The following is a 17,590-nucleotide window of genomic DNA, read 5'->3' as shown; positions in this document are numbered from 1 at the left end:
CTTCCTGTATTTCCTTCATTACTGACTGCTGACTTACAACTTATATATTGCTACCCAGTTAAATTAAAGCAGTTAATTCCAAATTTTTTTCTGAGAAATAGTAATAAATTAAAATTTGATACTAATTTTAAATCGCTGTGATTGGAGCTCTTAATTAGCAGGATGACAAATTTAACTTGATATTAAATCAGTAAATACTTGTTTCATTGCCCATGGGGAGCAAACATTCCCATTACTGCTTGTGTTTTTGGTTTGGGAGCAAGAAAATGTTTTATGATACAGCATTATTATTGTGGTTTTGCAGTTAATCAATAGAAAACTGATTATGTTTTGCTGTATGATAGTTGTAAATGTCACTTCGTTAACATTAACCATTTCTTCTTTGGTTGCTGCATTGTTTTAAATAACTAGCCAGTTTTCCCATTGAACTTTTGTTGCAAAAGCATCAGAGTGTTCTTCATTTCCGATAGAAATTGTGCATTACATGCTATGCCTGTTTTTATAGGTGGTATTTATTTTGAATGTACTCTAGCATGCTATTTATTTTTAATAGCATATTTTGTAATAACACGAAGGCTGTCGATTTCAGTGTGGCTTAATTTTTTGATTTTTATTATAGGAGAATCGACGACATTATCAGCTCTGGGTAAAAACTGGCAAAGATGATGCACCTTATCCATTAATAGGTAAGTGTGAATGAATATATTCAAAATATTGGTCCAATAATTTATTCAACATCATCAACATCAAATTCCTGATATGTACCCTCAAGGGGTGTACAGGATATGATAGTACTACATGAAAAATTTACATCATTACTAACTTCCTATCTACAATTTTTATCCAAATCAATCTATTACTTATCAAGACTCCAATATTATCATTATCAGATCTTATATTTCTATTGTCTAAGGCACATTGTACCGTATCAATTGGGGGGGGGTGGGGGGGGGGGGGGGTGGGGGGGGGGGGGGGTGGGGGGGGGGGGGGGTGGGGGGGGGGGGGGGTGGGGGGGGGGGGGGGTGGGGGGGGGGGGGGGTGGGGGGGGGGGGGGGTGGGGGGGGGGGGGGGTGGGGGGGGGGGGGGGTGGGGGGGGGGGGGGGTGGGGGGGGGGGGGGGTGGGGGGGGGGGGGGGTGGGGGGGGGGGGGGGTGGGGGGGGGGGGGGGTGGGGGGGGGGGGGGGTGGGGGGGGGGGGGGGTGGGGGGGGGGGGGGGTGGGGGGGGGGGGGGGTGGGGGGGGGGGGGGGTGGGGGGGGGGGGGGGTGGGGGGGGGGGGGGGTGGGGGGGGGGGGGGGTGGGGGGGGGGGGGGGTGGGGGGGGGGGGGGGTGGGGGGGGGGGGGGGTGGGGGGGGGGGGGGGTGGGGGGGGGGGGGGGTGGGGGGGGGGGGGGGTGGGGGGGGGGGGGGGTGGGGGGGGGGGGGGGTGGGGGGGGGGGAAGATGACTGCAAAAACTGTCTAGCTTTGAAAAGAAAACAAATGTCTTTCTTAAGTCACTTTTTTACCTCTTCCAGTTTTACAAATAGTACCACTACAATGCTTGTCCCCTGAATTTAATCATAGCTGGTCATATTGCAATATAAAATAAAACATTTCTGAATCAGATCCAGTTTACAAAGCCACTTTATCTACAAAACACAGGATTCAGTGGAACAAAACCAAAATATTATACAAAAATTATTTTCTTCTGGAAAGACTACAAAGAAAGCTGTGAAGCACACATTCACAATTCAAATTTAAACAAAAGCAACTGTCTAAAACTTTCTCAATTGTGGGAAATTATATTAACTAATACAGTTATAGGAAAACTCTAAAAGAACAACAATTTAATTGAAAGCATGTGGTATTCTCCTGCATCTGTGGGTGTGCAGATGCAGGAGAAAACACATGCTTTCAATTAAACTGTTGTTCTTTTAGAGTTTTCCTATAACCATATTGACAATGGCTATGAAACTCAGCTGAAAATTTTACAAATAAAAATATTAAGCGTGATTCTGGTATTAATATTTTATGATGAATGCTTCTGCTTATATCTCAATTTTTAGATGAAAGTAGTGCTCTTCATGGTGATTTTTCTTATTAATGCCAACGGGAAGATAGGGCAGCATACCAAAAATCAGCTTCCAAGTTAATTTTAGTCAGTGAAATAATTTATTCGAATTCCAGTTTCACATAATTCTTGTTCCAGAAACTTCAACATGTACTACGTATACTCACACTATACAAATATTATTCAAGAAAAAAATGTGGAGTTTGTCACAAATTTTAAGGTTCAAAAACCCAAATTTTAAAGAAAAAACATTGAATGAGTTGGGAAAGCTGTCATTATTTGTCATGATCAAAGATCATGACAAAAAATCCTGCAGACTTGCACTCGATAACAGCTATAATAAATATGACATGAAAAAGACCAAGTTGTGAAAATGGAAGGTAAAATGGAAAACCTATAGAACAAGTAAAATATTTCAGCTATTTAGTCACAATTTTTAGTGAAAATAGACAACACAATAAGTAGGTATAACATGGAGCCAGTTGAATAAGATGGAAATTAGCCAAAACATTAAACTAGCAGTATACAAGGAATTTGATGATGTGTGTATATCAGAGGTGCATATTTCGGGTGTGCTAGTTGTGAGGTGCACACCCACAGAATAGCAATATCACTGATATATTTTTGCATTTATTCCTGTTAAAGACTCCCCTAATTATTTCCTGGCTTCATGTGATTCCTAAAATTAAACACAATATATTAATACTTCATGAAGAGTATACTTTTCAATGCATAAACATTGCATCACATTTGCTTTAATAGCCCTGGTATGCTGTACAAGTATGGACACCTTTAAACAGACATACACATTGCAGTGGGTCAAATTCTTAGCATTCCAGTGGGTTTTAAACCACCCAGAAAGCAAGGCAGGATGTCTGCTGAGGACAACAGTGGCTATGATAGGTTATTGTGTCAACCAGTCCAACTGAACGTTGCCATTGGTCATGAATTGCTGTTTTGTGTGTGTGAACCAACATTTTTAGGACACCAATATTGACAAGTTTTTAATATATAATTTTTTATAAATTTATATTTTTTGTCCATATTTACAATGGGAAAGAGTGTTGATGATCCACTGAATGTTACATTTTTTGCCAGAGCTTTCATGGATTGTATGATTAAAGTCAAAGGAGGTTGGACTTGTGTATATGTTACTGCTAAAGTGCGAAAACCGTTAATGTGCACATTACCTAGCTAATCTGCAGATTAACTGATTTGCTCCGTTAACGTGCGGAATCAAGAGTTTTCCGCATTTTACCTAGGTAATGTGCACATTAACGGCTTCCATATCGTTAAAGTTCAAAAGTTTGTTTCTCTCATTTCCTTTCCCTACTCCTTCCCCCCTCTCCCTCCACTTTTAGTTTGGTTTTTTAATAAGTAAACATAATTTTATCATATGTTTTTTTTCTTAATTGTAATAATATTTTAAACCATTTGATTCCTTGTATTATATTAATTGATTGATGATTGATTCTATCAACTAATTTGTTGATTGTTTGATTGTATTAATTTGATTCTTTAGATATCAAAAAATAAATAAATAACATTATCTTAATTCAAGCATACAGAAACGTTGCTGTTGTTCCAGCAAAGATCTTATTTTCACTTTAGCGAGTGCCTAGTAGATAATGTGCAGATTACCTAGGTAATTTGCAGATTACCTAGGTAATTTGAGAAATGAAACAATTTTCTGCACATTAACGGATCACCATAGTTAATCTGCACAATACCTAGATAATCTGCAGAATAACTGATTTCTGCACTTTAGCGGTAACATATATATTACACAGTTGGACTTGTGTATGTATATATTAGTATTGAATTTCTGACTAATATATATATATCAGTGGTGTCGCATGCCCATTTAGGTTGGGTGCTGTTGTGTGGATTCAACCCGAACTACAAACTTTACATCAATTTCACCATATGATTGCATTTTAATTGATGTGTGAAAATAGAAGGAAGAAAAGTTAGTTGGAAGTAATATATATATATATATACACACACACACAGAGCCTGTGTAGCTCAGTGGATGTGGCGTTTGCCAACCACGGCGCTTGGCCGCACGAAGGAAGACTTGGTTTCGAGTCTAGTCTGCGACTACTAGAGGAAATTTTTCTAAGCCTTTTTTCGACCAGTTCCCGAGTTAGTCGATCTCTGGCACGGGCAAGCGGGTTTTTCGTCCTGTAAACTCAAGAAAATCGACCGTAGAACCCACATTATTTCAGACATTAAATATATTGTGTTAGGGACCACAAGATGGCGGCACATTTGAGCCGTCTCTCTTCACTGAGTACCGCTTAATTAGTGATAGTCGTGGGCCATCTATCTCTGATTGGTACCAGTGGAGATTGAACTGCCCACTCAGTCTCCAAAACTTAGATAGGGCTAAATGGCCTCGCCTACTCCCCATATACGGGAATAAAAAGGCGTTAGCTGATATTTTTTTTTTTATATATACACACACACACTAGGGGGACACCACTCCTAGTATATATCAATATGAAATAATGGTAGGTAGTGATAACTCAATAATAAATACAGTTCTCACCACTGTTCATTAAATTAGCAGACAACCAGGCCAAATTTAAATTCTTGGAAGAAGTGTTACCACAGTTTCACGTATGTTTCAAAATAAGTTATGAATAAATATATTCTGGAAGCTGTTGGAAAAGCTCAGAAATGGAGAAAAGAGTGCTGTAAAAGGAATTAGAGATGATAAAATTGACATGAAAACTGCAGTAAAGTTATCCTTGATGTATGGAGCAATTATGCCAAAAAATTGCTAAATGAAACAATCAGTGACAGCACAGTGGTAAAAAAAACTCGACAGGCATGCAATCAGGAATTCATATCCATACTTGAAGTAGAAAAAGCCATCAAAAGCCTGAAATGTGGAAAGGCAGCAGGAGTAGATGATATTCGGCCAGAAATGCTCTCAAGTATGGAGATATAAAAGTCTTGCGGTGGCTAGGTTTGGACAGAGGGACAAATTCCAGATGATTGACAAATCATCATAGAGTAGAGCTCTCATAGTGTCCAGATGAGAATTACATAAGTATTCAGCAACTGAGTGTTCCTGGTAAGATTTATGCAAGTATACTTGAGAAACAGTTGAAAGAAGCTTGGTGAAGAACAAGCTTGATTCAGGCAAATAGAGGCTATCAGGATCAGATTTTCACTTTGTGGGAATATAATGAAGACTGTATTTGAGTTTTGTAGACCTGCAAAAGGCATATCATAAGGTGCCAAGAGAAAAGCTATTCAAAATGCTAGTTATATGGTGTCAATGGGACTTTATATCAAGTAATACTTAGTCTTTATTAATAAGTCAGCAGTGAGAATTGAAGGAAGTTCAGGTAGCTGGTATGATGTTAAATTAGTGTCAGACAAGGATGTACATTATCCCCTCTGTTATTCATTATCTATATAGATCACATTATGAAGGAAAGCAGTATGAAACCTAATATCAAAATTGGATATATTAATCTCAACTCTTAATTTATGCAGATGATGTTTACTTTTAAATAAATCCAGTACAAGTCTGCAAGATTCCCTGACTAAATTGAATAACTGTTGTAATAAATTTGGTATAAAAATCAGCAATAACAAGACAAAGACAATAAAATATCAACTGTATCATGAATGGAGAACCTGTAGAACAAGTAAAACATTTCAGCTACTTAAGCAGAATTTTTAGTGAAGATAGTAAATTAAATATGGAAATAGACAACGGAATCAACAAAGCCAGTATGGGAGGAAGTCAACTGAATAAATTTATATGGAATAAGAGAGAAATTAGTCAAAACACTAAATATACAAGACAGTGTTCAAACCATCTCTAACTTATCTGAGATCTTCTGAGTGAGTGGATTTGTCTTTGTCTGAGAGCTGGGTTAGAAATAAAACATTTGACCAAAGACTGGAGACCACAGATATGAGTCCTGAGAAAATTTAGGGGCATGAACAAATGGCATCGATGGCAATAGCATATTAAAAATGATATTAGGAAAGAACTTGACATTGTCAGCATCCAGGATTGTGTTAGCAGGGCTAATCTCAGGTGGTATGGTCACTTAAACATAATGGGAAATGAAAGATTAGCAAAACAAGTGGTCTCTGCCAGGTTGGCAGGAAAAAGACTCAGAGGAAGACCAAGATATAGGTGGATTGATACAGTAAAAAAGTGCCTTAGAAAACAGAAATATAAGATCTGATAATGTTGGAGTTTTAACAGAAAACAGATTGATTTGGAGGAATATTGTTGATAGGAAATTAGTAAAGATGTAAGTTCTTCATGTAGTATTATCACAATATCTTGTACACCCCTTGAGGGTGTATGTCAGGAATTTGATGATGATGATAATAATAGATGTTTAAAAACATGCTTTTTATCGTGTGAACTGTTACTTGGTTACAGCTGTGACCAAGACTTGAGTTGTAAACTTATGATCTATGGCAAGTTTTGAATATATTTTTATTGTTTCATAGCGAACATTCTCTTTATGTAGATGCCTTTAAAATTTAATCTATTAGTGCATATTTTATAGTTTGATAAACCACTATTCAGACCATTAGTATGGCTGACACTCATATTCCCCTAAGAAATCTTTTAAAAAAAAAAAAAAAAATCCTTATTCAAAAAATTTTCATCTGCTACATGAACAGATTAGAAAATCTTAACCAGATAAATCTGTGCTATATTCCCTTTGCAATGCAGTTTTTGTTATTGTTTTAAAAAATTCTTCTGCAATGCATTCCTGCTACAACCTACAAATGACCAGGCCAACATGTGAGTCAAAGTGGTGTCATCCCCACTATCCAAATAGGCTGTCGTTGGAGAGCAGTCACGAGATGGTAGACACCTCAGCTTATTGGAGACTTCAAAAAGAACCATATTTGGTTTTTACAGCTAGAGTTCCAGAATATCTACCCCTCAGCATAGCATGGTATTATTGTGCAATAGATTTACTTTTCAGGAGTGGGATGTGCATAAAAATATGAACAAGGAAAGTTAAGAACAAGATGCTTCACATTGGCCAAGAATGAAAGGGTTTTGGAAATGCACTGTGCATAAAAGCTATACTAGTCGATTACAGAAATGATCATTTTGTGAGTTGCCGTATTGCAGATAAATTAATGAAAAAAAAAAAAAAAAAAAAAAATTACATATACAGTGATCTCAAAACCCTTTCTCAATCCTCAAATGGGTTAGCATATACAGTGATGAACAGCTAATACTCATTTAATTAACCAGCAAATAAATTTCTTCATGTGACCCGATAGAAGCATAAATATGTACTTTCATTACATTTATGTTTGAGTATTTCCTGGAAACTAAAAGATAAGTTTTCACTTTTGCTAATTGCTCTGTTTGAAGGGGTTGGGAAATCTCCATCTGAGCAGCAAACTCATTTCCAATACAATTCAGATATATTCTTCCCAAATGACTACACAGGAGTTATTTTTTCTGTTCTTTAAATAAACAAGAATCCTGACTACGTTTTACTTACTTACTTAGGGGGATAAGAAACCATTACTTACCTTAAAACACATTCTCGAGCTTTCCAACTGTTCTCCATAGTGACAGCTTGTAACCACTCATGATAAAGATCAGCCTGAAGCAGAGAATCGGGTAAACAGCGAAGAAATTCCTTCAAAAAAAAAGAAAAACTCTTAATTTTTTTTAAAATTGTAGCATGATATAATTAAAAGTGACTCTGTAATTTCTAAAATAAAGTAAGAGGATATCTGCATTTTTTTTTAAATTTTCCTCTTATAATTGGGGAGACAGATGGAAAATAAATGTTGAATGTTGATTAATTTTGTAAAAATATAATTCCTTGTCTGAATAAACCTCTTAGACCTTAATGAGTCTCATGGTTGTGTAGACACATGATTATGTTAACAGTTGACTACTTGCATTTCAAATATTTCATGATTAATTTAACACTGTAGTACTAATACTTTGTAAAGTTAAAACACATTCATGCCAAGCTGTGTTTCACAGGGACTCACCTAACATAATTAAGTCCGGTTGGTTGCTGAACATTACACAATATCTGGCTATCCCATTCCATTAAAATCTATCTCTATGAAGTCTGGTAAATGTTTGATCAACTAGTCAAAGTGTATATTTTTAAAAATAAAAAATAAATAAATGTGCACTTTTTTTAAGTAAGAAATGGCAACATCCTATACTAACAGTTGTCTTTAGTTTTCATCCAGGACAGGATTCCTATTAACATTTATGTTTTCACTGAATTTTGAAAAAAGAAACAAAAATTCTATAACACCATAATCTACTTCATCTTTTCTGTTGGATACTTCATGTGCCTCCGAGTCTCCTTTAATAAATGTTCTGTGTCAACTGGATGCATAATTCAGTTCCTGTTGATTGTATAAACTTTTCTAAACTAATTATTAATCAAATGATCTGCAATGGAAGTTTTTATGATTTATGTTACATATTCTGTATCCATAATTGAGTTTAAAAAAATCTATTCAGCAAATTTTTTTTTTATATGAACAACAGTGAGTGAGTGTGTCTGCAATGTTCACATTGCAGACACATTCACTATTCAAATATTATGATATTCAAACTACCTCATACTATTGAAACATTAATTTCCAAAAGCAAAAATGAAAATTTTGATACTGCCCAAATCTTGGTTGCATTCTGCTGTTTTCACAACTGAATAGGAAACTATACTGGTGTCTAACAGTATAGTGTCTAACTGTTTGTGAAAGATTCAAACCCAGCCTCATGGTCATAGTGCAGCGAGGTTAATCAACGGGCCAACAAATTAAGTGTACATAACTATTATCGATTTTTTTCCAATTCTGTTGTGATATCCTACATTTCAGTCTTCTAAAAACATTACTAGCTGTATCAATCAACCTAGATCTTGTTCTTTCTCTCTTACACACATCTGCTTTACTAATCATTTATCACCTCTTTAGTGGCCATACCACCTTAGATTAGCTCTACTCAAATATCCTTGAATGCTAATAATGTCAAGTCCCTTTCTAATGACAGTACAATTATTTAAAAATGAAGATATCTGTTTGTTTTCCTAATTTTATTTTCAGATCATGTGTGGCTCCCTCTTATACCTGCTTTAAGTATTCTATTGTCTATTTCCATATATTTAATATGCCATCTTCACTACAAATTATGACTAAACAGCTGAAATATCCTACCTATTCTATTGAGAATGGTGATAAGCAGGTGATGTTTTCTATACCTGCTGATTTCATGATGTATTCATAAAATATGAAATTTATGCAGATTATGTTATACCTGTAATAACTTACTTTAATATCACGAATTTATCAAATTTAATGTCACTCATATATGATCCATACAGATGAAAAACTTTAAAAACTTTTAGTAGTAGCACTGTTACATACAAGGGTTGTTTGAAAAGTTTGGTAAATTTCCAACAGACGGCGACACAATTCATTCATCCATACCAGTGTCGGCACATATCATCTTTTTCATGACTGCTGGCAAAAATTTAGCCACGTGCAACACATAGTTCTCATTTGGCAAACGTTTAAAATTACCGTGTTTGCATTTTTCATAAAAATGGAGAAAAATGAGTTTCGTGCAGTAATAAAACACTTTTATTTGAAGAAGTCGACAGCCGTGCAGATCAAAGCTGAGTTAGATGCAGTTCATGGTTACTCTGCACCAGCATTAAAGACTATTTATTTTTGGATAAATGAGTTTAAACTGAAGTCACTGTGAAGGAAATGATTGACAAAATCCATGGTATCATTATGGAAGACTGCTAAGTGAAAGTGCATGAGATTGCTGAGATTGTAGGCATCTCAACTGAGTGGCGGGTGTATAATATCCTGCTCAAAAAATTGCACATGAAAAAGCTGTGTGCGCGATGAGTGCCCGATTGTCGACTGTTGATCAAAAACACACGCAAAAAAGACATTTCGACTCAGTGTTTGGAGATGTTTAATGCAGTTCGCAGGATTTTTTGTCGATTCGTGATTGTATAAGAAACTTGGATCCACCACTACACACCTGAATCCAAGCAGCAGTCAAAACAATGGACAATGCCCGGTGAAAGAGCACCAAAAAAAGCAGACTTTTGTCAGCTGGGAAGGTGACAGCCATTGTTTTTTTGGGATTCTCAAGGAATTATCATGATCGACTATTTGGAAAAGGGTAGTAACAGGAATCTATTATGAATCATTGTTGGACCATTTAAAACAGTATTTCTCAAAGTGGGGTGTACACCCCACAGGCGGGGGGTAATTTGAATATTTTTGGGGACAATTAAAAAATGTACATATTTATATTATACTTTTTCAGAACTTGGCTGACTATTATGCTAGAGGGGGGCATCAAAATCTTTGAGACGTTGAGGTGGGACATGATCCAAAAAAGGTTGAGAAACACTGGTTTAAAAGAAGAACTGAAGAAAAAACAACTAAGATTGGGGCACAAAAAAGTGCTCCTTCATCAAGACAATGCACCGTCCCACACGCTGGCCTTCACAATGGCAAAATTGCATGAATTGAGGTTCAAATTAGTTCCACATGCACTGTATTCAGTTTCTTGTTCCCAAATTTAAAAATCTGGCTCAGTGGGAAAAAATTTCTTCAAATGAGGATGTCAATGACTATTTTGCACAATTTGACAAATCCTACTTTTAAGATGGAATGAAAAACTTAGAAACTTGCTGGACCAAATGTGTAGACCTTGATGGAGACTATGTTGAGAAATATAGGGTGATTTTTTCCAAAAAATGTGTTTAACTTATTTTTTTACCAAACTTTTCAAACAACCTTCATATATAGTTTTGATCCTTAAGCAACCCTGAAAGTATTTTAAACTGACTTAAGCATTTCTCTTTGAATGTTCTATTCCATTAGTCTTTTTTTTTTTTCTGCCTCAAGTACTGATATGTATTCTTAAGCACATTTCTTTTGAATATTTGCTATCACTGTTTGTTTAAAATATTGTTAAATGAAAGTATTTATTTCAGACATCCAAAATATCCTTATCTTCAATATTTATTTCATTTTATCATTTCTAGTTCTTTTTATCTCCATTTCTAAGCTTGTTTCAAGTCTTCTAATAATTTCATTTAGTTTATTTATTCTTTTTGCCTTTCTTATTTTTCTCTAAGAGCATAAGCCAACTACTTGCCAGGAACTTTATATGATTTTTGTTGTTCAGAACTTCTTTAGCTTCTTCAGTCAATCATGAAGCTTTGATTTTTCTATCCTTGCAGACAACTTCACATGTCCACCTGAGTGAATACAGCAACATTTTCTTAAGATATTGCCCATAGGTTTGTGATGTTTGATTCTATAATATTGCATATAAGTAGTTAGTAATGATGTAACATTTTCATGTAATGCTATCATAATATCCTGAGCATACATATCAGGAATCTAATTGTGTTTGATTCTGATTTTCAACATTAGGAACTTTTATTTATGTCCAATAATATTTATCTCTGAAAGCTACTCAAACTTTGATTCTTTTTTTAATATATTTGCACAATTTTTACAACTTCCTCTCTTCTTCTTCTTGTGCCTTATCCCATCTGTTTGGGGTCAGTCTTCTTACATGATGCAACCGTACGCATGTACAACCTCACATGATGCAACCTCAAATGACTTGTTGCAGAGCCTGACGTTGGGTGGAGAGGTATTTTTGTCTGTAGAAGTGTGTGTGTTCACAGGGCCAGTTTGCCTGTCTGAGGGACGAAAAACCCAAGTTTCCAGGAGGAAAAACCTCCACCTCCGAATGAGACTGGCTAATTCACCTTTAGTTGAAAGAGACCAGATAAAGGTTCCTCGTGTCATGAATAGGAATTAAACCCAGGTTTTTCTGACCAAAGGATGACTGAGCTATGGAGGCTCTACAATTTCCTCTTTCTCTACTACAATATTCTGTGGGAGCTATAGACAAATGCCTTGATATCTAATTTCTCATTTTAAAATTCGTCCAAATCACTTTACTTTAAATTGCCTGCCTTTCAAGAAGCTTATCTTCATGTTTAGTGTTGAATATTTGAATTATTCAAATATTCAGCATTTATTATTATTATTTGAATATAATATTTTAGGTTATTATTCATTCTCACTTGATTTAGTCTTCTGTCTTGGTAACATGAATTATGTGATATTGCTGTAATTCCTATACTAATTCCATCTCTTTTCCCATTAATGTTTCTAATGTTGCACTGAACCACCATTATGCCATTTCATTATCAAGTCTCCAGCAAGCAATCTGGATATTTGAATATCAAAATTAGATTAGTTATACAACAATTAGTAATTTTTGCAAAAGATGTTAGTACAAATGATAACAGCTATTTTCCTTTAAGTACTCAACATGTCAATTAATGACAATGAGTAGACTGTCATTACTAAACAGAGTTTTTGACCTACTCAAAATGTGACACTATAATCATTGGAAAAGAAAATAGTTAAATATTTTTTTTCTTGCCTGCAATTAAATCAAAAATATCAATTAACATATTTTATGTTACCTTAAAGACAGAAGCAATAGTATGGACAGAAATGCCATGAAGGTTGACTGGCTCATCCGTTTTTAGCTTTTCCCTTAATTCACGACACGATCTAGCATTTGCTGATTTTCGAAAAATGCCTACAGTAAAGGGACCTTTCTGAAAGAGGTGGATCAGAATTGCCTAGAACATAAATGAAAAAATATATACATCAGTTCTTTGCACACATAAATCATGCTTCATAATTTCATATTCATTTAACCAAGTACTGTAGTGGCAACATACTAATGTTAACTAATATTCTCTTTAAATAATCATTAAACAAATCATTTAGTTTCTCAAAATATGCTTGAGAACTAAATTCAAAAATGTCATCCTCTTGTTTTCTTCAATTCTATCAGTTTGTCTTCATAATAAAATGTGAGAATATTCCATTACTGCATTCAGAACATACTTCTGTATGGTTAAAATTATGTTACAGGTTTCCTGTAGACATTAACAAATAGGTTGGCCATTCTTTATAGGTACTCAAAAAAAGTTTAGACTGGAACCTTTGATAACAAGAGTTAGCATATGATAAATAACATTAAGATAATAACTAACAATGGTGTTCTCTAACATTAACCTTCACGAAATTTGTGATTAGACATTCATATGCATTCCCACTCACATAAAACTCTTAAATTTGCACTAGGACATAAATCTATAGGACAAACCACAAATCACTGAAAACTACAAGATGCAATGTCTACCACTGCATCTAGGTATTCAAGGTCTTAAGCACCTGAGCATAATAAAAACCTGGGGTGGGTGGGTGTGTGGGGGAGGGGCTGCTAATAAAGTGGTAGCTTGGCTTATTTAATGAAGAGAACTGGATTATGCTTAAATTGTTTTAAATGTGGCAAAAACGTAGTACATCTCTATTCAGATCTCAATTATGATTACAGATTCTGTCATAGATGTTGAATATCTCACATATTTCTGCTCTGCATAAACGATAATCATTCATGAGACACATCAACAAATTTTGAAATGGCAGCACTTGATTACATTTCCTTTCTAGTCTGCATAATCACTGGTAGCCAATCTTATCAATGCAGCTTAACAAATAGACATTAGAAAGAAAATAATAACTAATAAGTGCTGTTATCTAATCTGATTTTAAAATAGAACATAACTTACCAGAATGTTTTTGGGAAGGTTGTCATCTGTGCATACTTTCCATAAAGGTTTTCCAAATAAATCATTGGAGGGAGGACTTCCATTACCACTGTCCTGAGATTCTTGTTTTGGAGGTTGTCTTCTGAATAGCCAATTAATGCGATTTACTCTTCGATGTTTCTTTCTCTTTTTTGTAGGGAATGGATCTAAAAAAAAAATGCATACATCAACATGAATCATACACAAAGAACTATGAAAAATTCCTTTAGCCCTAAATTAAGATCACTTACTGATTTTAAGATTTTGAAATTTAGAGAAGCTTTAGGTGCAACACCAAAAATGGGAGCAATATTCAATGACTGAGTTGATTTGTGATTTGCATGGACATAGTAACATCAAATAAAAAAAGATGCCAAGTTGGTTTTCCTGAAGTTTTTCAAAGATGCGGTTATGCCAGGAAAGTCTGCGAGTTAAGTTTTAGTCCAAGAAGCAAGATGTGGTGTTCACTGTTAAACCATCAGCAAAAGGTAAAAAACTAGGATTATTTCTGTAAGAAGAAAAAGAAGAAATTGTGTTTTGAAAGTCTTAAAACTGGATTGTTATCATCCCATTAAAACATGGAATAGAAATCAGTGTTTAAAGCACAGATAAAATATGGCCTTCAAAGTTTGGGAGGTTTTGAGTACTGAAAAGTTTCTCATAACTTTGCAATGTTCAAACATCTATTGGAAATGGAAAGTGCTGCCATTAACAAGGCTGAACATGGTTTGAGGCCAGTGAGAAGTCATTCTTGAGAAACAAGTGTACCTTAACCTTCCTACCGGCTGAGGTGGATGAAATATCCAGCCCACCATAGCATTCTGCATGGATCGAAACTTCATCGGCATTGTACCGTTCATCATTACACACACTGTTGTCTTTACACACACTGTTTTACTTGGAATTTTCTTTACTATCCTAAAATATTTGACTTTTTTCCCTCTAAAATGATTTATTGTGTTTCTTCCCAAAAATTGAAACGAATTTCACATGGGCAAAAATAATCAATCTTGAAATGACCATCGATCAGCCTTTGCAATGAATCTGTTTAGTAGTGGCAAATTTGCTGTATTATAAATTTATTCTTCAAATCACTGCAACGGAACAGTTGCAGTTGCACTGGTTGTTCCAATATAGAAACAACTTTTTTTGCGAATTTTCAGATGTTTGCATTGAACATGTTATGTCACATATTTATATTTTTAAATAATATTTATTGAAATAAATATAACCTTTTGCTTTCTTTCCTAGCAAAATACCGTTATATGGATTATCACATCAGTTCTAGAAACGAATTTTTTTTTTTTTTTGTTTTATGAACAACAAACGATGTTATTATACTGCATAACTCGATTTCCGATTGTGAATCTTTTTAGTATCGAAAATTTATATCCAATGATGTTTTAGCAGGGATTCTTCGCCTTTTCTTTTTTTTTTTTTTTTTTTTTTGTAGGATGCACATTTCTATGATATCCAGTGTGTAACCACCGATATGTTGAAAATATAATATGAAGGTTATCATATCAGAATAATTCAAAATTTATGCTCGTTTTGAAGATTTGCTAATGCTTACCCCCCCCCATCCTTATCCTCTCCTGGAATTCAATTACATAACCACTCTAAATTTCTACAGGTTTCCAGACAGTATTCAAAATCTATTACTTCATTTTACCGTTTCGACAAAAGAAAGAAGTCAATAATATTGTTGTACCCTGAAGCTTCTAATTCTGTACTATTTCTTTGCAGTCTAAAACCAGCTGTTTAGACTGCAAATTTGAAGCTTCTAATTCTGTACTATTTCTTTGCAGTCTAAAACCAGCTGTACAGACCGCAAATTTCAAATCATTTCTGCTGAAATGATTTGAAATTTTAGAAATACTATGCTATATTTTCACCACATAAAATTGTTTATATGCATACCACACACAAAAAAAAAGTTCAGTAGTATTATTTTAGTTTCTTTTTCTTAAAATAATCTAAATATTTTTACTTCTACTTATGCTTCTGGTTGCTATTTCTGAAATAGCAACCATAAGTAGACCAAATCTACGTCTTAGAAATACTTGTAGTAATCCTCTTAGCTGGAGGGAAAGGTAAAGGCTTAGATTATTCTCAGTGCTATTGAGGAAGAAAATTGTGAACGCTTAGCTAGAAGGGACACTAAAGTGCCTCAAGCTATAGTGCGAGATACATCAAGAATGTCGTGTTTCGTTTTCAATTGTTGATTAGTAGACATCCTAACATAGAAAAAAATACAGACATTTCTTTTACAGGCTGATACAGTATTTATGCTGAAATAAGTTCTTAATTTATAATGATCAGTTTCATTTTTATTATCGAAAAAATATAAATTATTTCATATAATTATCTTGAAAAAGAGGACTTGAATTATTTTTAAAGAAAAGGAGCATATACTTCACATAATTTTATTTTTTGGGGAGGGAAGGAAGGTTATATTGAAGACTTATTCAATTTGCAGATATTTCAGAGAATTTATTTTATAAATCGTTCGCAAGACAACTGTTATGAATGTAAATCACTTGGGGAACATGCCCATTCATTTTTGTGTAAATAGTAGCAAAGGTTTAGCTACTTCAATAATGCCACGTATCCAAACTAGAAGAAAATGTCGTTATATCTGCTGATGTTAGAACTCTTACATAAATAATTTTTCTGGAATGAATTCTCTATCAGCTATAATGTAATCAACCTACAGATTTTTGCCCTCTTGTATTCTACCATCTTATGCGCAGTGATTTCTTCTTTGTACTACAAGAAAAAAATCAGATAACACAAGAAAAATATGGAGTGTTTTCTTTTTCATTAGGTGAATTTACAATGTTCTCTCTTTGTGTTTTGAAAAGAAAGTACAAATGATTTTTTTTTCTTACTATTTTTGCTATTATAACATCTGATACAATTACAAGAGTGGCATTTTACCGTTTTCCTCCCACACGAGAAAGAGAAATATGACAATAATATTGTTGATTCTGTCGAACTTTTGTAGTGGAAATTTTTAATACAAAACTTTGTATATATATATATATATATATATAAGCAAAAATATTGCTTATTATAAAATTGGAGCATAATATCTGAACTAGCAGAAAATATATACATATCAATTTAAATCATAACCGTTAATTTTATTTTGTAATGACCAATTATACAGGGAAACCAAGAAGGGGAAAGTGTAAAGTACAGTAGATTACAATATAAAAAAAGAATTTAGTGATATGTTTAAAGAATTTCATTATTCTCTATAAAGCAAAGTCGCTCAAGCAGGTCATTCAGGAAATCTGTGAAGAATCATGATTCTTCAAATCATGATTTTGAACAAAAATATAACATAATCTCGAACGTCGGCAGCCGGTTTTTTTAAATAGTACAAATAATTATCGTGAATTAATTTCTTCGAGAACTCAGAAAATGTTTTGGGGAGTAAGCGATTAGAAAAAATTAGCAAAAAAATTAAAAATTAAATTGGTTCTGGAAGGTAACGCAATATTTAAGTGAAGAAATTAGGCAAGGATCTTTATTTTGTCCAGGCATTAAAATTGTATTGTACAATAAAAAGAGAAAATAAAAATAATTTCTATATTTTTAGTTTATTGAATATAACTAAAATTCAGTTACCCAGCATAGATCAAGGAACTGCATTTCTTGTTATGGGTAACTGAGTCACAGCTATGAGCCTGAGATAATCTGATTAAGTGCTCTCTTCAGCATGAGGGATTATCACACCTTCTAATGGACATGCTGGCCGAATTGCGCTTCTTATTCACGTTCTTTCAACAGATAGCATGCATCGTATCCAGATTTTGCTGGACGTCTA

The 17,590-nt window shown here is 34.5% G+C and overlaps 1 protein-coding gene across 1 annotated transcript in view; it reads left to right on the top strand.

Annotated features, from left to right (window-relative positions):
* LOC150104387 (uncharacterized) overlaps window positions 1-17,590 on the top strand; it is a 382,513-nt gene that overhangs the window by 333,850 nt on the left and 31,073 nt on the right. Inside the window, exons 17-18 of the mRNA XM_090396468.1 lie at window positions 620-686; window positions 9,339-9,352. Coding sequence (XP_090252594.1) covers window positions 620-686; window positions 9,339-9,352 — 81 coding nt within the window. The remainder of the gene's footprint in view (window positions 1-619; window positions 687-9,338; window positions 9,353-17,590) is intronic.

Source organism: Typopeltis vanoorti, chromosome 8 (genome assembly GCF_054136105.1).
Source record: "Typopeltis vanoorti isolate ZY-2024b chromosome 8, IOZ_Tvanoo_1.0, whole genome shotgun sequence".
Lineage (NCBI taxonomy): Eukaryota > Metazoa > Arthropoda > Arachnida > Uropygi > Thelyphonidae > Typopeltis > Typopeltis vanoorti.
The sequence above is the reverse complement of the archived record's forward strand: the minus strand, read 5'-3'. Positions and strand labels throughout refer to the sequence as shown.